General features: G+C 46.2%; 1 protein-coding gene across 1 annotated transcript; it reads right to left on the bottom strand.

Annotated features, from left to right (window-relative positions):
• Positions 1-389: 389 nt before the first annotated feature.
• On the bottom strand, positions 390-18,503 carry snx18a (sorting nexin 18a). Its single transcript, XM_085426076.1, has 2 exons — positions 16,643-18,503; positions 390-1,783 (listed from the first exon to the last, which is right to left on the bottom strand). The coding sequence occupies exons 1-2, from the start codon at positions 18,150-18,152 to the stop codon at positions 1,530-1,532; spliced, it is 1,764 nt and encodes a 587-aa protein (XP_085282202.1). The 5' UTR covers positions 18,153-18,503; the 3' UTR covers positions 390-1,529.
• Positions 18,504-19,793: the final 1,290 nt, after the last annotated feature.

Genomic DNA, 19,793 nt, shown 5'->3' with positions numbered 1-19,793 from the left:
AGCCTGCCTATGAACACTACGCCCAAAAACTAAGGTTGAAAACCGGTGTTGTGCCAAAAAGTGATTGCCTGCCAAAAAGTGATTTCCAATGTTTCCGTGTATTTTTTATGTGTAATATCTTTACGTATGTTGGTAAATAGACTTCGGTGAACAGCGTTTACAAAGGGGTTATATATAGAATTAAAAGATTATCTGTTTTTTCAAGTATCTTTATAACTCTGTGTTATTGTACTCACATTATAACCAATCCGGTCCTTTTTCCCCACTTACAATATTTTTACAGAACTATTGTAATATTTGCTGCCATTTCTGCTGTCTTACTCTTACAAAAGACATTTTTAATGTTAATGAGTTTTTTTTTAACTGCATAAATAAAGGTTCTATAAAAGTCGCTGCCAAAAACTGATTGCGGCTTCTACCTTGTTACACGAATGTTGTTTGTGGCTCAATATGACTTTGTGTCATCCATGAGGGATGCATTTGACATATGTTTCACATATTATATGCCAACAAGTTACTTATAGCAGTTTAAATACGAGCAATCAGTTTTTGGCAAATACCGGAAATCAGTTTTTGGCAGACAATCACTTTTTGGCACAACACCGGCATCCGGCATGGTTACAGTAAGTGTCCATCATCATCCTCCCCTAAAATCAGCTTGCTGTGTAGGTAAGTAAAGCATGATCATTATCAGAGCAGGTAATCTTTGATCCTGATGTCGTCACACTGCAAGTGTTAAGAAACAAGTCCTCAAATAATCATCTGATATCATTTCCCAACAAAGACTGCAAAATTTGTAGCTTTATAATAACAAATACAATATATTTCTACACAATCAGTATATAAAGCTTTGAAGTAGCTATTAACAAAAATAACCAGAGATACATGATCAGAAGGCACAGCGACACAGTGGTGACAGTGAGGAGACTGTAAACATTTTGTCCTGTTTGTCCAAGAAGAAGTGTAGCAGGAAGGGCTCGAGTGTTTCCAGAAGGCAGTGTGTTGGCCACGACAGCACCGCTGTTGCTGACGCGGCAGCCACTCCAACAGTTCAAACCTCAGTTTTAAGGCTAAAAACACTCAATGTAGGAAATCTCGCACCAGATGTTTAGGCAGCAGTGAATACAAGGTTATTTAATTCACCCACATACCAAACTGGTGCACCATCATTTTTATTGATTCTCAAGAAATCTAAAAGAATTTGAGTGTTTTTTTAATGAATTAACCCAACTCCCAAGTACCCATCGTCTCTAAAACAAGGACATCCAGTGCCCAAGAAAATGTGGCCCAACATACACTGAAACCTGGATTTGGTTGAAATTTTGCTGTTACTGGACCATAATCTCCTTTAAAATCCCTCCCTGCTGGATAAGCAGCATCAGCAGTGTGTCTGTGTTTGTGTGTATGTGTGTGTTTGTGTGTGTGTGAGGAACTGGCTGTTGTTTGCCAAGATGCCGCAGGCTGGCCAAAGGGAGCGCTTGGCCATTAATCAGCGAGGTCTAAACCGACGGATCGAGACGAACGATCCGTTACGCGTTGTCGTACTTCTGCAGAGCCTCTTCTAGCTTGCCCGTGATCTTTTGGAAGAAGGTGATCTGCTGCTGTAGGTAGTGCTGCATCTGCGCCTTGAAGTCTCGCACGCGGATCTGATGGAAATGCTGGATCTCAGCCAGCGTAGCGAAGGAGATGATGTTGCAGCGCTCGTTGATTCCTTCTGCCTGTGCCCGATCCATTTTTCCCTCCTCCACGTGCTTTTGGCTCTCTTTCACCTTTGTCAGCGCTCCTGTATGGGGGATTAAAAAGAGCAGGAATTTTTGAATTTCTTTTCTAATCAAACTAATACATATTTTTCTGTTTTCTAGTCCACGAAAAGCACCCACACCACTAAACCTGCAGTACAAAATTAACAAGTGGAGCATTAACTGACCTACTTGTGTTGTAGAACAAAATATGAAAGTGTCTAAATCACCTCAAAACCCACCAACTTCAACATGAGGAAACCAGAACTGCAAAATGCAAATTTCTGGCCACTATATATCCCACTTTGAATATTTACAGCCTGGAACAAGGAAGTAGTTTCAGTATTTATAACAAATGTTCACCTTTGTGACATCAGCACTTGGGGTAATATTTTTTAAATAAATGTATTCAAGGTTAGGGGTGTGTCTGTTTTAAGTCACTGTGTGCCACATCTGGGCACATTTAACCACAGGACTGGGAACTCCTGCAGCGCGATCCCTAGAAGTACCCAAGAAGGAAGTCCAGTGGTTCCCCTATGACTGTTACCTCAGTGAAAAATCACAGTTAAAGCACGTGACAGGACCATATGAATGACTTCATGTACAATACAAGTGCAGACCAGAGGTGGAGTTGGGATGATTGTGCTTGGTGACTGTGCCTACAGAGTGTACACTAAAAAAAAAAAAAAAAACAAACACTCAAAGGAGTTGGTTATTCAGTTTCTCTGGTAGGCCCGTTTTATTTCAATCCTGTTGTTTGCTACCCATAGTTAGTGTCCCTTTTAATAGTCACAATAGAAAGGATGAATCACTGGGTGATGTCATGGTAGCGTCTATGGGTTTTCCACCAAGTTCCAAGTTGCTGTTGTCACTACCTGATATTGGCCACACCTGTAGCCTGGCTCTCTGTTGCTATATTTGGGCAGTTATTTATTCTTCAGCAATGGAAAAACAATAATTGGTAGTTGATGTAATATGCTGCTCAGTGAGCAAATATGTTGCTAGAAATAAAATGTAGAGAGAGCATGTATTTAAAACTTCACAGCACGGAGGTCTGTTAAGTTAACTGGTGATAATGGTGGTCTATGTTAGCCCTGTGACAGGAGGGTTACCTATCCAGGGTCCACCCCATCTGAATCGGATGAGAAGATAGATGGAATAAAAGAAATTCAATTTCAGTGTTAACCTTCATTTTTCCTACCATTCTGAACTAATAAGAGTTCAACCGCTGTACAAATTGTTTATTTACACAAAACTCCAGAAAGTCCCAGATTTTTGTTAGCATACACTGCACATATAAGTTTTCCAGTCAAGTTAAAAAAATAAAAAAAAACCCATGCAGACACAACCAGACAAAACAAAACCACAAGTTTCTTTTTTTTCTAACTCTTTTTTTTTTTTAGCACAAGCCCCCCTAAAAAAACAAAACAAAAAATGACCTATCTTATTTGGTCAAGCTTAACCTTTAACTTATCAAACTGACCAAAAATAGTGGGAACACTTATGAGCAAGACAGGCTCTCTGTATCTATATTTAGGAGCACAACTCTAAAAATATCTATTAAGTCATTTCAAAGCCTCGAACCATTTAAGGGATTTTTCTGGCAGTTTCTCTCAACTACCAGGGCTATTTAGGAGTGCACTCATTTTAATAACTGTTTGACATCAACTGTTGGATGTTTGCAGTGCATTCGTGTAAAGCGTGAAAAACTAAGATTGCACCTTTACTAAACTCCTAACGAAAACCCACTGCAACAAATCCACAGAATCATACTCATACTGAAAGTTGCACAAATGCCTGCTCGAGTTTGTCGCACATGCACAAAGAGCTACTTTCTATCATCACTGTGGTGGGGTCTTGTGGCATTAGAGCACCAGAAATGATGGTTTACAGCCCTGCATTTCTGCATTTCATGCTTAACTGACACTTCCTTTACAAGAAAGTACTACCTTTTCAGTGCCACAAAACAAGCCTTCAGTCAAAAGAGACAAAACATAAGAAATTAGCCTCCGGCTTTCCAGACAGATGGTTCAATGAGAGCGGAAAGCAGAGTCACAACAACAGGAGCTCGTGGCTGATGACTTATCAAACTGCTGACCAGCTGAAAGGAATGAATGTCGTGAGAAATTGATGTTAAGCTGCACGGCGCGAGAAAGTGGTGGGAAATGATGTTCTCTCTGAACTCCCTACTTAAATATGGTCACATATCACAGCTGGTAGCAAACAGGAAAGCCACAGACCATGGACCCACTGGTGAGGATGCGGACATGAAAGTTATGTGTGCGTACATCATTTTTTGATTCCTGGTTCTTAGAATTTGGCCCCAATGTTTCAGTTAGACTTTTAAACAGCATGAAATCAGCTTTACAGCTGAAGTATGCTGTCAAAAATCCCTGAATGTGGTTCAGGTCTCTGATTGTGAAGACTTGCTCGTTCCCTGTGTTTTCTATGGATTGTTGAGTGGACAAAATATGATGCTGTGTTTGGAATTTTTGTTCGGGCATTTGATGGACCAAACACTTAAGAAAATTATTCACAAAGTAACTTAGCCCTGAATAGTTTGAAGTAATAATGTGCTCTAAACATGTGTTTCACTGGTCCTTGCTGAAACACTGGTTTGCCCCATGCTTTAAAACGTGGGAAACCAGTGTAAGACGTACTATATGTGGAAGTTACTGAGTGTTGACACTGAAGAGATGTAGCAAGAGCGGTGAAATAGCGTGAACAGCATGGCCAATTATAATCCTGGCTTCAGAGCAGAGTCTGGAGGTGTGATTTGTGGCCTTAAGGCATGCAAAACGTCCTGTGTTGTTGTGTCATGGGAATTTTTTTTGTCATTATATGAGCTGAGTCACCAGCACTCAGCAAGAACTCAGAGGCAGCCTACTTGTTTCCTGAAATGTGACACCACAAAGGGCACACTGACCTAAGTCACTACCTTTTGTGTTTCCATTAAGTTTCTTTTCTTAGACTCGAGTTGTAAGACCAAAGACCAAACTTGATCACACTGAGAAAAAAAATGCTGAAAATCCTCCCTCAAAAAAGACAACGCGTTGCCCTTCCCCCCACCAAAATCTGCTCAGTTTGCCTTCTGGCTATAGTTCCTTCAGCTGAAGTTTAACCCAGATCTTTGACATTAGTGTGATGTACAGCGGACTGAATATGACAGAAAGAGAGGTGAAAGGGTATGAGAAAAAAAACAAAAAACAGATCAAGTTAACCACAGATGTTGAAAGTATGGATGCTTGTTTCCACCACTGAAAAAAATGTTTGCAATCTATAGGTCAAAATTCCAGGTCGTGATCTCAATTTTGAAACATTTTAAATAAGTAAACTGAACATTTGACTGATGGACGGCATGATAGCGGAAACATGGTGTTTACCTGCACCTTAAAGGTCTCCGGCTTCCTTTGTTTTAAAGCCCACTTATGGATTAAGACAGAATAACTGTTACCATGGAGACTTTGAAAAAGACAAGAGTTTGATCACAGAGATATGGTGTCAATAGAGTGTAATATGGAAAGCTACATGATTTTCACAGCTGCAAGTAAGTTTTGCAGACCTGTTGCACAAACAGAGCTGCTGATCACAGAGAGAAGCTTTTTTTCAGGTGTGGAAGATGCAACATTGCAAACTTCATAGGTCTTACAATAACGTTGGTACGCTGGGAAAATTTGGGCTTGATAAACTTTGACCCAATCATGCAACAAGTCTATAAATGTGACTGTATGCAGTTCAGGCTAATACTGTGTTAAAAATGATATGAAAATGTTAAGCAGGTCCAACTTAATGGGGATCTATGCTTCAGTGCAAAACCCCTCTGAAACCCTACCCTGTAAACTCTGCCACCTACTTAGAAATGTCAGGTCAGGTTGGGTGGATGCAGCCGGATGTAGGAGGGGGAAAAAACCTGGAATTTCATTTCCTTCTCTGACTGGCATCCTATATAAAACACTGGGACATGACCTTGAGGCAATCTGCATTTAATGTATCAGCACAAGCATAAATGCTGGCGGCGACGTGGGCCACTTCCTTAGGTTACATCGTAGGCTTTACAAAGCTTCCCCGCAGAAATAAAAATCAGGTCTTAGTGTGATTGCTGCACGACTCAGACAGAAAAGTCAGCAGGTTCTCAATCAGACATGAGGCTGGCATGCTGAAATGCCATCAGATTAATGGAAAGCCATGCATGTCTCAAGGAGTCTTGAGCAGTCTTCATGTGACTCATTATTATTGCTCTTAATCTGTCTTTTTATTGCCAGCACTCATACACTGGCTACTTATTTAAGTGCTATAAGTTACACCGGGTAAAATGAGTCAATCATTAAAAACCTGAGAATTTCTTTCAACGCATCAACATTTTTATGAAGCTTATTTGCTTCTTATAGTTGAATCTCAACCTTTCCTCTTTAACTTTTTCTTCAAAGCACTCGACCTGAGCTGTCTCTCTGATATACTCATATCTAATCCTGTCTATTCTGATCACGCCCAATGAAAACTTGGCCACCTCCAGCTCGGCCTCCTGTCCTGTTTATCAGTGCTACCACCTCCAAACTATACACCACAGTAGCTCTCACTACCATTTCCCTCTTGCTGCAACCCTTCTGTCATGCATCACCCCTAATACTCGTCTCCACCCACTCCACCCTGCACGCACACTCTTCTTCATTTGTCTTGTGCTCGGTCTGCTGCTCTGGTTGACCCCAATTTGTGGTTGTACATATAGTGTATTTATTGGAACAAAAATAGTGAGCAGGATGATCTTTCTTTAGTTATTTCTTCAACACTCGGTTTAGTTCTAAACTCTAATATTCAAATTGTATGTGATGTCTTAGTTCTCATTAGTTCTTATTACTTCCTTCTCCTTATGGCTTCTTTACCTTCCAGTTTTAAAATCTACTCATTATATTTGAGCTGAAGCTTATTTTATATTTGCTAGATATATAAATACAAATAGATGCACAAACCCAACATCACAGATAGTGATGAACGAGGTTAGTCCTGATATTCGCTTGTGTAGAAGTCCTCCCCGCATGGAGGTGGCACCCAGCCCTCCTGGGCTCATTGCAGGAAGCCGTTTCAGGTCTTATATAATCACCAGTTACACAACACCAAGCTACAGCGAGCCTGTGACCTGCACAACCAGCTGCAATGCCCATCTCATCACTCTGTCACCCACTTGCACATCAGAGGACATTTAAATAGGCTTTAACAATATATCAGAACAGACCCGCAGAGTTTGCACAGGAGTGCACGCTGAAAGGCTGACTCAGCAGGAAAGCCTGACATCCTTGTAAATCTATGCTTTCCTTTGCACGCCTGCCATTGTTTTATAACACCATGTGGTGATAAAAACTGATGAGAGCAGAGAAAATACTGATCTTAAGGATGTGCTGAACTGGTAAAATTAAGGAGGGAATAAAATGCATAAATAAAAAAATGTGAATAAGGATAAGGAGGCAAAAGAAAATGTATTAAGGGTTCAGCTTGACTTCTAGGTTCTCCCTTACTGAATTTGTGCTCTGCAAACAGTCTGTGGGATTTAATATAGATAGATAGCATACACCAGTAAACTTCCTCTTTACATCGAAATACAACGATGTGTTATCTATAGTACTACTCCTCCTTCATAAACATGATCAAAACTTTGTGACTGAGCATTTTTACTGACTTATTACTGACTATATCACTGTGACTACACAGCTCAGAGCATAAAGTTGTGCTCTTTTGTCTTTTCCTTAAAGAAGCACCAATTACAAGATCACTTTTTTTCACACCAAGCTTTATCTGAACAGAAACTTTCAGCAGCAGAAGCGTCTTCTGTTTAAATTTGGCTAATGCAGAAGGTCAGCACACAAGAAAAAAAAAAAAAAAAAAAAAAAAAAAGATGTGCTTTCACTTCTACATACTGGTGGCAGCTGAACCAAATTTAGACTGAAACATATGCAGTCAAAAGTTGGGTTTTTTTCTTTGTTAATATTAATATTCATGTTTCCTCTATTTTGATGTTATTTAAACTGATCAAAAACATTTGAATTGTTCTGTCTTTGTCATGAATCGCTGTGTGGCAGGCAAGCAGGAGTGGTGGACCCAAAATGCAGAACTCAGACACGGAAGTGAAACTTAAGGCGCAGCTTTATTGCTGGAAAAAACCTCGTACAAACTAAACTCACCAAAAGAAAACCAAAAGTCAGAACAGAGGAACCAAGGACTGAAACACTAAACTGGAGCAGGAGACCAAACACTGGGAACATAGAAGCAGAACACACAGCTAGTTGAGGGTACGACGCGACAGAGAGCACAGGAAAACACAGGGCTTAAGTACACGGGGAGTAATCAGGGAATGGGCCACAGGAGGGAGACACAGCTGAGAGCAATAAGGCTAACGAGACAGGGGAGAGGTAAAACTGAACACACTGACATGAGACATGAACTTTCAGAATAAAACAGGAAACTGACACAGAGAATCAGACAGGACACTGAACATGACAGGCAGACTCATGAGCAGACACAATAACACCATGGACAGACAGAGGGAACACAGAGAAGTGGGAGCAGGCAGGCAAAGAACAGAAACCTAACAAATGGCAAAATCACAACAGAATACACACTCGGAATGAACAAAAGCATAAGGAAACACAAAACACTGAGTCCTCAGACTCAGGACCATGACAGTACCCCCCCCTCAAGGGCTGGCACCAGACAGCCCAACAGAAACACAAAAACGGACCAAAACCAAAAAACCCCCCCACGAACCAAAAAACAGAAAACGACCCGACCAGGGCGGGCGGTGGGGGTCCAGGACGGAGGGACACAGTCCGAAAAGGCCCAGACGGACAAGGTCAGGGGGCCGACCCGGAGGCCAAAACAGTTCAGTTCCGGGGGCCGACCGTGTGAAAGGCAGCGGCAGTGGGGCAGGTCCGGAGGCCGGCCACGCAGTAGGCAGTGGTGTGGAAACAGTTCTGGGGGCCGACCGTGCAGACGGCAACAACGGCGTGGAAACAGCTCCGGGGGCCGACCGTGCGGACGGCAACGGTGGCGTGGAAACAAGTCCGGAGGCCGGCCACGCGGAAGGCAGTGGCGGCGTTCAGGAGGGCGTCCACGGTGGCGGAGATGCCCAACAAGCGGCCTGGCAGATGACCGACGATGTGGAGGTGGTAGTAGGGGACCTGAAGGCTGCGTGGCCCCTGCAGCCCCAGGCGAGGCGCAAGCTGAGGCCGGACCAGGCGAGGCGCAAGCTGAGGCCGGACCAGGCGAGGCGCAAGCTGAGGCCGGACCAGGCGAGGCGCAAGCTGAGGCCGGACCAGGCGAGGCTGATGAGGATGCGGAGGCCGGACCAGGCGAGGCTGATGAGGATGCGGAGGCCGGACCAGGCGAGGCTGATGAGGATGCGGAGGCCGGACCAGACGAGGCTGATGAGGATGCGGAGGCCGGACCAGACGAGGCTGATGAGGATGCGGAGGCCGGACCAGACGAGGCTGATGAGGATGCGGAGGCCGGACCAGACGAGGCTGATGAGGATGCGGAGGCCGGACCAGACGAGGCTGATGAGGATGCGGAGGCCGGACCAGGCGAGGCTGATGAGGATGCGGAGGCCGGACCAGGCGAGGCTGATGAGGATGCGGAGGCCGGACCAGGCGAGGCTGATGAGGATGCGGAGGCCGGACCAGGCGAGGCTGATGAGGATGCGGAGGCCGGACCAGGCGAGGCTGATGAGGATGCGGAGGCCGGACCAGGCGAGGCTGATGAGGATGCGGAGGCCGGACCAGGCAAAGCAGCTGACGAGGATGCGGAGGCCGGACCAGGCAAAGCAGCTGACGAGGATGCGGAGGCCGGACCAGGCAAAGCAGCTGACGAGGATGCGGAGGCCGGACCAGGCAAAGCAGCTGACGAGGATGCGGAGGCCGGACCAGGCAAAGCAGCTGACGAGGATGCGGAGGCCGGACCAGGCAAAGCAGCTGACGAGGATGCGGAGGCCGGACCAGGCAAAGCAGCTGACGAGGATGCGGAGGCCGGACCAGGCAAAGCAGCTGACGAGGATGCGGAGGCCGGACCAGGCAAAGCAGCTGACGAGGATGCGGAGGCCGGACCAGGCAAAGCAGCTGACGAGGATGCGGAGGCCGGACCAGGCAAAGCAGCTGACGAGGATGCGGAGGCCGGACCAGGCAAAGCAGCTGACGAGGATGCGGAGGCCGGACCAGGCAAAGCAGCTGACGAGGATGCGGAGGCCGGACCAGGCAAAGCAGCTGACGAGGATGCGGAGGCCGGACCAGGCAAAGCAGCTGACGAGGATGCGGAGGCCGGACCAGGCAAAGCAGCTGACGAGGATGCGGAGGCCGGACCAGGCAAAGCAGCTGACGAGGATGCGGAGGCCGGACCAGGCAAAGCAGCTGACGAGGATGCGGAGGCCGGACCAGGCAAAGCAGCTGACGAGGATGCGGAGGCCGGACCAGGCAAAGCAGCTGACGAGGATGCGGAGGCCGGACCAGGCAAAGCAGCTGACGAGGATGCGGAGGCCGGACCAGGCAAAGCAGCTGACGAGGATGCGGAGGCCGGACCAGGCAAAGCAGCTGACGAGGATGCGGAGGCCGGACCAGGCAAAGCAGCTGACGAGGATGCGGAGGCCGGACCAGGCAAAGCAGCTGACGAGGATGCTGAAGCCGGACCAGGCAAAGCAGCTGACGAGGATGCGGAAGCCGGACCAGGCAAAGCAGCTGACGAGGATGCTGAAGCCGGACCAGGCAAAGCAGCTGACGAGGATGCTGAAGCCGGACCAGGCAAAGCAGCTGACGAGGATGCTGAAGAGGAGGCCACTGCAGGTGATGCGGAGGCTGGACCAGGCAAGGATGAAGACACGGAGGCTGGACCAGGCGAGGATGAAGACACGGGGGCTGGACCAGGCGAGGATGAAGACACGGGGGCTGGACCAGGCGAGGATGAAGACACGGGGGCTGGACCAGGCGAGGATGAAGACACGGGGGCTGGACCAGGCGAGGATGAAGACACGGGGGCTGGACCAGGCGACGCTGAGGATGCTGAATCCGGACCAGGCGACGGCGTGGAGGATGCAGCAGAGGCCGGGCCAGGCAACGGCGTGGAGGATGCAGACGGAGGCGCTGCAGCAGGTGGCGGCATGGATGAAACTGCTGCTGCAAGCGTGGATGAGGCTGCTGGTGGAGCAGCTGGAGGCTGGATGGGCTCCTCGGGCCCCCCAGCTGACGAGAAAGGAGGCTGGACGGGCTCCTCGGGCCCCCCAGCAAAAACAGTCTCAGAACCAGTGGGCACTGGAGCCCCTGGCACACACAGAACAGAACCAGCAGGTGCGGAGACTTCTGGCAGGAACGCAACAGAACCAACAGGTGCGGGGGCCTCTGGCAGGAACGCAACAGGACCAGCAGGCGCGGGGGCCTCTGGCAGGAACGCAACAGGACCAGCAGGCGCGGGGGCCTCTGGCAGGAACGCAACAGGACCAGCAGGCGCGGGGGCCTCTGGCAGGGACAGAACAGGACCAGCAGGCACACGGGCCTCTGGCAAACACATGGCAGACTGCAACTGCACAGAGCATTGAGTCTGCTCAGGCAGCAACGGCCGGGTGCGGTCCTCAGCTGGCTTCCTAACCGCCAGGGGTCCAGAGTCTGCTGGGGGCTGAAACCCAGCCTCTGGGGAGGCCCTGGAGTGAATCTCAGTCTCAGAGCTGGCCAGCTTTTGAGGACTGATAACAATATTGTTTGGTTTGTCTCTCTGATTAGAATTCAAGGTTGTGGAACAGTTCTGTAAGGGTTGGATAGACATAGCTTGCTGTACCGGAGGTGTAGGTGAAGATGATGGCTGTATAGGTGGCTGAGCTGAGGGCAACTGAGGAAAAGGTCGGGAAAATGATGGTTGTGAAGTTTGAAACCGAGCTGACGATAAGGCTGATGATTCCTCTACCAACTGAGCTATTGACTGGGCTAAGGATTGAAATAAGGTTTGTAGTAAGTCAGGCTGTGGATGTGACTGTGCTATGGGAAGCGAGGCTGAATGTGGTGGAGGTGGCGACTGAGCTTCGGGCCGGGCGGCTAACAGAGCTTCGGGCCGGGCGGCTAACAGAGCTTCGGGCCGGGCGGCTAACAGAGCTTGGGGCGAAAATGGTGGTGGTGGAGTTGGTGTCTGGGCTACAGGCGGCTTCTGAGCAGGAAACACAGGACACTGAGCTACAGACGGCTGCTGAGCAGGGGACTGAGCTGAAAGCGGACGGGCAGCTGACTGAATAAACATAGCTCCAGAATAAACAGTTCCAGATGAAACAGTCTTAACTCCTGGGTCCGAAGGAGCATCAGAAGCACAGTCTTTTGAACCAAAGTGGAAACGATCGCTCTCAAAATGAATACTGTCATTTTCTGGAACAGGAGGAACAGAAGATCTAGAGTTCATGAAGCCGACGTTAGCGGCCTTGGGGGAAACGGTACGTTTATCCCTCGACACAGAAGGCGAATGTAGGGGGACTTTGTCACTCACCCTAGGCGGTTGGTCGAGAAGAGTCCCAGGCTCCTGCTGTGAAGTGGAAACGCTGGGTGAGTCGGGCGGCACGATAATAATCCCTAACATCTTGTAGAAGGCTTGTGCAGGCGTGAGCTGATTGCTTGCAGGCTCGTAGTAATCCTCCCGGGACCGGCTGGAGCGTTTTCTGCGAGACCTGGGCGTCCGCGGAGAGGAAGCAGGTGAGTGGACCGAAGGGTAAGCAGCTAGTGAGGAGCGGCAGCACGGAGGCCCTCCAAGCGCTAGCCGAGTCCCGTCAAAACGGGAGCTGCGCTTCCACGGTGAGTCCGCTGGATCCATTACTGGTCGCGTCGTTCTGTCATGAATCGCTGTGTGGCAGGCAAGCAGGAGTGGTGGACCCAAAATGCAGAACTCAGACACGGAAGTGAAACTTAAGGCGCAGCTTTATTGCTGGAAAAAACCTCGTACAAACTAAACTCACCAAAAGAAAACCAAAAGTCAGAACAGAGGAACCAAGGACTGAAACACTAAACTGGAGCAGGAGACCAAACACTGGGAACATAGAAGCAGAACACACAGCTAGTTGAGGGTACGACGCGACAGAGAGCACAGGAAAACACAGGGCTTAAGTACACGGGGAGTAATCAGGGAATGGGCCACAGGAGGGAGACACAGCTGGGAGCAATAAGGCTAACGAGACAGGGGAGAGGTAAAACTGAACACACTGACATGAGACATGAACTTTCAGAATAAAACAGGAAACTGACACAGAGAATCAGACAGGACACTGAACATGACAGGCAGACTCATGAGCAGACACAATAACACCATGGACAGACAGAGGGAACACAGAGAAGTGGGAGCAGGCAGGCAAAGAACAGAAACCTAACAAATGGCAAAATCACAACAGAATACACACTCGGAATGAACAAAAGCATAAGGAAACACAAAACACTGAGTCCTCAGACTCAGGACCATGACAGTCTTTGCTTAAAAAAACAGCTGCAGATTCTTTGATAATCAACACAAATTGTACTCACTGCTAATCCTGCATGGTAAGACCCTAAACAATAAACTTTCTAACAATAAACTTTCTGACAATAAACATTTTCTTCTCTCAAGAGGTTCAAGTTATTAGAAACAACACAATACTTAGGGTGTCAATATTAGATTACAGTAAAGCTAAACAACTTTGGAAAGCAAAGCCATATATGATGTCAATAGTGTGAGCTAGCATTATAGCTGCCAGGCTGCACTCTAACAGCTAATCTGGTCCCTGCGGAGGTGGAGATCAATAGGGTGGTGGTCAATGTCCCTCTGTGGGAAAGCTCACATTTCACAAGTCACTTGCATCCAAACCTGTCTGGAGTCTCTGGCCACAGTGAGACAGGAACAGGAGGCTAAAAATGGAATGCAGGTATTGATAAAGTCTGACAAGCAGCTGCTTTGGTATGCTTCATTTCGAGATAGAAACCATCATATCAGTGCAAGACTACCTCTGGAGATAAGCTTCCAAAAAGGGAGTCAAGACACTGTGATTTGTCTCTCTGTGTGCGATTTAAAGTTTACATGTCATTATTTCCCTAAGCTGTTATCATGTGGATGCTCATAAATATGTCTAAAATTTCAAATAATGGGGTTAGCGTATGTTCAAATAATCCCTGTGTGGCATAAGCTCAGGCTTCACCGTGTTCTAGACACTCTATTTCAGAGTTCACTTCAGCCTCTTATATGCTATAACTTTGCCTTTCTCCATGGCTGGCTGATGGACCAATAACACTGCAGACTGTTTGCACCATATACTTTGTATACTGCCTCCATCTGACAGCAGAGCTCTCTGCAGGTAGACAGGCCATCCCCACACTGCCAACAGACTGAACATGCTGAACCATAAATTCTGCTTAATACGGATATACCAGGCATAAAACGTCTGCAAGCACAGAGGTGTTTTAACCTTCTGTTTACAAAATCCAGCCAATCAGAAGAGAGCGGGCTTTAAAGGAAGTAGAAAGGAGATCAAATGCGTTGCTTCAGACAGAGGACGAAGAGAAGGGGCTGGACAAAAGAATTATTTTGAACATGTGAAGCTACTCTAGTGGAGTCTACACAGAAAAATGCAAACAGGAAATGAACATGATATAGATCCTCTTTTAACTTTTTGTCTTTCAATCCCAGCCAATTTCACTTGTGCACCACTTCTCCAGAAACGTGCAGTTTGGCTTCAGACAACAAAGGATGTGGTCAGTCCTCTTTTCAGGTGTGGAGAGAGGCTAACGGGAAAGAAGAAGCACACTTCCTCTACATGTGGTGACGATGGTTGTAAACAGAGCAATAGATAGAAATGAAAAATTGAAAAATTATTAAAGAGTATTACTAATGAGTATGTATGTGGCTGGTGTACCTTTATGTTCCCAGCCCCACAGCTGTGTCTTCAAACAGTGATATGACAGTGAAACCTAAGCCCCCAGTTTTTATACCATATATATATATATATATATATATATATATATATATATATATATATATATATATATAGACAGACACACATATATGTGTGTGTATAGATAGATAGATTTTTAATTTTTTAATTTTAGTGCTTTGCTGCAGCAGTAGCAGTTGCCATGTGATGGAAAATTATAAAAGATACTAAAGTGAGTAGACATAAATATACACTGGAGGCTGAATATAATGATACCTGCGTGAATACTTTTGCAGTAGATATTTGCATTTAATGCTCCTCAGACAGTCTGAGTGACAGGCTTCAATTCAGGTGTCATAAACAAGCACACGTTTGGAAATACTGGCTGTACAGTAAGCACGTCAACTGTTCTTCTATGTAGGATTATAAATGTTTACAGCCTCTAACAGGTATGATAAACTGGAACAGACTTGTAATTTTGTTTGAAATTGATTATTGGCTTAAAGAATGATTACAAGGAAATGAAAGCTCATGTGGAAGAAAAACCCAAAAAAACTGGCTGAACTGGACTCAGAATAAAGGAACAAGATGAGATCAAAGCAATTTTAGATTCAATATGCTCTTCCTTTAATCTCCTGCATATCGCGGGTTTTCCTTCAGCTTTATTTTTCGTCTACCGCTGTGTGTTTGTACTACTCCTTGATCTTTTCTCAACATTGTGCCTGCAGCAAGGTCTTCCAAATATCTTATCTGTGGAATTGGGCTGGGCTTATCACACCAGACTGTGTGAATGGCTGTCGCCTTATTTGGAGCTGTATGTGGCCTACGTGGTGATCTTGATTTGAAGTGACTGGGATGTTTGTAACCCACTGCAGCCACTACAAAGTCTGTCCTGTTTCCTCACTCTCTGTCATCGACTGTGGAGTGAAAGGGCCCAGTGGTTTGGGGGCACAGGCAGTGGCACTGGCAAAATGCCATTTTTAGCATCTTTTGTAAAATTGTATGTCTTATCAATGAAGCACAAGTAAGATGTTTTTAGTGGGATTGTGGAGAAAAATGAGAAGGATTAGCCTGTGAGAGCACACTAGCCCGTGTCCTCTGTCATGTCCCACATTGCACTGTTTGAGGCAGGACTTTCAGTTTGTATCTACAAAGGCGGAAAGCAGTCTGTCAGGTATGACCTACAGACCAAAGGTGTGGTTTGCTTTTTGTTTTTCTCTTGCATTAACTGTACCGCATATATGGCAGCGATTGTGAGAGCAGTTCCACAGTTTCTTTTGTATAACAGTGTATCCTCTCATGAGTGACATTTTGCCACACAATGAACAATTGCTGGGCCAGGGTACTGTAGGAGGATGGCCTAGATTAGTCTAACAATTTACTTAATCTGTGCAAAGACTGACGAGGCTTCACCGTGGAAGGACATTCTCTCCGTCCACTAACACGTGATGCTTCACCAGCAATGGAAACTCAAACATAGGCCGAAGGGTTCCACCCAATCAACAGGTGGGACAAACAGAGGCAGCAGCATGTAAGCCAATTTCCAAATGCAAACAACGGCTATTTGTTTTGCAAAGTGCAATAGCCTGTGTAGTAACCTGACTGCAGTTTAACAACAGCAAATATGCCTCAGACAAAATGACCCTGTTTATCTTGTCACAGCAAGAAAAGATGCTTATTTCTCTACTTTGAAACCTCAGAAAAACTTGTGGTTGAAACTGAAGTCTTAATGATCCCACAGCTGCCATATTGCTTTACTTTAAGTGTATATGTGGGTCACTGGGATTATGAAACATTTTAAGCACATTCTTCTGAATTTGAATTGTGTGTATTTGATAATTTTCTGCCTTTGTAGTTCAGTTTGGTCTTTATGCTTACTGCGTAAAATTCATTTGTAATCATCATAAATTCCCCACTGACGTCTCAAGGATCCAAAGACGTAAAGCAAAATAGCTGAGGCTCCTCAGAGGGCACAAATCTAGTAAATGTGTATGACTGTGGTTACCTTTCTGAACATGGATGATGTCTGGGTAGTTTGCCAGATGTCCTTGGTAAAGAGCTAACAAATCCATGATTGGGTCGAGATCCTTATTGGGCTGCTCGGCGAAATATTCTCCGATGGTTTCAAATGTGTCCCCAGTGAAGGAGATCGCCTGGTTGAGTCCTGCAGAATACATCTGCTGGTCGATTTCGAAGGCTTGACTGAGGACCTTAAATGACATCCCTACTTTTTGATACTCCTTCTTGAAGCCACTGATCTGCTTTCGGGCAAACTCACTGACGGTGGCATTGAGCTGCAAGGTGCTGTCGTCCATTCTTTTAGTAAAAGTCTTGAATCCATCTATTTTGCTCTCCACCTCCTGGAAGTCTAACGGAACCGGCGGGGGGCTGATGGTGAGGAAAAAGTTGGCTCCGACCATCTCGTCCTTCTCTGCCTTCCTCTTCCCCTGCTTCCAAGCCTTCTCGTCTGCGCTGTTGCACGTGAGGAAGTGCTGGAAAACATCACACCTGGCCAGGACAGGATGACTGGTCATGTGGTTCATCCACCATATGAGGCCTTTCCTCCTCTTGGAGATAAAATCCTCTTCAAACCGCCCCGTGGCCTGCTTCTCTGGAATGTGTGGCACCGAGATTACGGGAAACTTCTCCACTAGCCGAGCATACAGCCAGTCAAAGTGCTTATACCTCCTGTTCACCGGGTTCTGTGTGTGGGTGGGTGTCAGTTTATAGGAAATGTAGCTTTTCATGCCCTTGAACTTGGTCTGTTTAGTGGGGTCATCAATCGCACAGTTGAATGGGTAAGGGTTCTCTTGCCACTCTGGACCATAATTACCCATCACCACGCAGATTTTATCCCCATCCTTCACAAAGCCGGACGCCTCTCCGAGCACAAACGCCTCTCCCCCTGACTTCACAAAGGTCGAAAACCTGTTCAGGTTCCTGCTCACTGTAGCAGAGCTCTTGGCTTGCTGAGCATTACCTCGTGGCACTGATGATGTTGTCACTCTGTAAGTGGACGGTCCATTGCCTTCATAGTCATGGTACCGTCCCCCTACAGTACCTGGCTCATCTGCCACAGTAGAGCTGTCATCCCAGTCATCATCCCAGTCATCATCGCTGCCTTGGCTGGGCTGCTGGTAGCCGTGCTGCTGCTGCTGTAGCGGCTGTGAGAAAGCGGGGAAACCAGGAGGAGACGGTTTAGAAAAGTTCTCAACTTTAGGTTTATAAGAGCCGTCAAAACCTCCGGATGGGATGTTGGCGTATCTAAAGTCCGGGTTAGCGTCCCCAGATGTGTTGCAGCTGTTGTTGTTGACAGTGGTGCAGGCGGCATCGTTCCGCAGGATCTCCACGTACGAAGCGGGGAACAGTCCCCTTTCCCCTTTGCTGTTCACCCCTTCGAACCAGCCCTCGATGTCCTTTTCGCTGTACACAGTCAGGATCTCATTCTCCTTCACCGACACCTCTCCGGGGTTTTCAGAGTTGAAGTCGTACAGCGCTCTGGCTCTGAGCGCCATGATTCACCACAGCTGGAAGGAGAGCAGGACAGCGGGCTCACTTACGGCTGGCTGGCCGGGACAGAGGAAGGCACAGCGGGCAGCCGGGCTAGCTCGGTCAGTCCAACAGTAACTACTCTCAAAACTCCGAGCACAAACTTCTACAACAGCGTCTTCAAGCAGATCCTCTCAGCGCGGTCCTCCGTGTTGGGGAAAAAAAGCACTGGGGTGTTTGTAATCCTGCAGCGTGCAAACCTGGATTAGTGGTTTTTTTTTTCTTTCCTCTCTACAACAACACTAATCTGAGCTCCAGCAGTCACCCTCCGATCCCTCTCGTACGCTTCTGTCTTCACAAGCTGCGCAGCAACCGCACGTCAACCAGGCTGAATAATCGAGGGTGGAGCAACAGCACGCCGCGATCCGCCCAGACGACACAAATCAACCTGCCGTGAGCGCTGCGAGTTTCTCTAGACTCGATGACTGATTGATTCCAATCGGAAACAAACCGTTGCGCCTGCGGGGAGCAACGGCAGAGACATAACAGCTGATAAGATGAAGCCTCAGCACATGATTTAAGGCTTAAAGTATTCGCTGAGGTCACAGTCAGGAGTTTTACATATTGTGTTAGTGAATAAGAGGCGTTCCATACGGTTATAACGCTCTAAATGCAGTCTACAAATTCCAGAAAAGTAATGACTATTATAGGCATCAAATCCCAGAGCTTCACTGCATAATTACTTCAAATTAAGATTATACATAATTATTAATGATTTTTTTTAAAGAGGCCTGACTGTTGATGATGTTGACTCTAGTTAATAATTAACAGTGCAGCGCAAGAAGAAGAAAGGGGTCATTCTCCTGCATCAATTCACATTTCATAAGTACTTTGATCCATTTCTGTATATGAAAATACAGCAGGAGTCTTAGTTCTGCATGTTTTTATGGCATACAGCTTAAGCTTAAGCTGTATCTTATTGTCAGTGATTATAAATACAAAGTGTTCCCAGCAAAACTATAAGTTTTACTTATTTCTCAAAATATTAAGGAATTAACTTCACTATCCTTAATCGTAGCTATAATCGAGAACAAACCAAGGAGTCATTGAATTTTCCAATGCTTAAAATTTTACAGTCTTATCAAAGGAAATGGCAAATATTTGCACACAACAAGACCCGCTAGTCTGAGATAAGACCGCAAATGATGTTCGGATATCAGGAGTCAGGCTCGGATTTCGGTGGTTTCTCAGTCAAAAGTAATGCCAGCAAAATACTGATATCATCCTGACTTTGTTCGCATTCTAAACACTCATACTTTCAGTTAAAGGCTCAATGGGGAAATTACTTCTGTGTATTTTAAGTCAGTTTAATGTCCAACTTATAAGTTAATAAACTACAAAAAATACAATAAGTCTTTGGATAATTTAACCGAGACATAAATGGTAAAATTTCCTCTATTTTCTCCACTGATAACCTTGCATGCCTCAACATAGCCACCTATAAAGGACACAGACAATAAAGTGTGGGAGAGACGGGATTCCATTATTCTGATGATTAATAACGCGATTATCGAACTTATATTCCTAGTATCAGAAAATTGTTACATGCGGTCGCTCCACTTTCCATCCCAAGTACTGTTTATCGATTCAAAATTGAATAAAAGCTG

The sequence above is a fragment of the Rhamphochromis longiceps genome, linkage group LG12, assembly GCF_057381845.1.
Source record: "Rhamphochromis longiceps isolate RC_006_pf linkage group LG12, R_longiceps_female_GT1.1, whole genome shotgun sequence".
In the NCBI taxonomy this organism is placed as follows: Eukaryota; Metazoa; Chordata; class Actinopteri; order Cichliformes; family Cichlidae; genus Rhamphochromis; species Rhamphochromis longiceps.
The sequence above is the reverse complement of the archived record's forward strand: the minus strand, read 5'-3'. Positions and strand labels throughout refer to the sequence as shown.

What these genes read in the sequence shown, in the direction of transcription:
- snx18a (XM_085426076.1), bottom strand. Translation starts at nt 18,152, where the DNA reads ATGGCGCTCAGAGCCAGAGCGCTGTACGACTTCAACTCTGAAAACCCC. An exon ending in CATCATCCATGTTCAGAAAG is followed by an intron (nt 1,784 to 16,642) that starts GTAACCACAGTC and finishes TCCCCCATACAG; the next exon opens with GAGCGCTGACAAAGGTGAAA.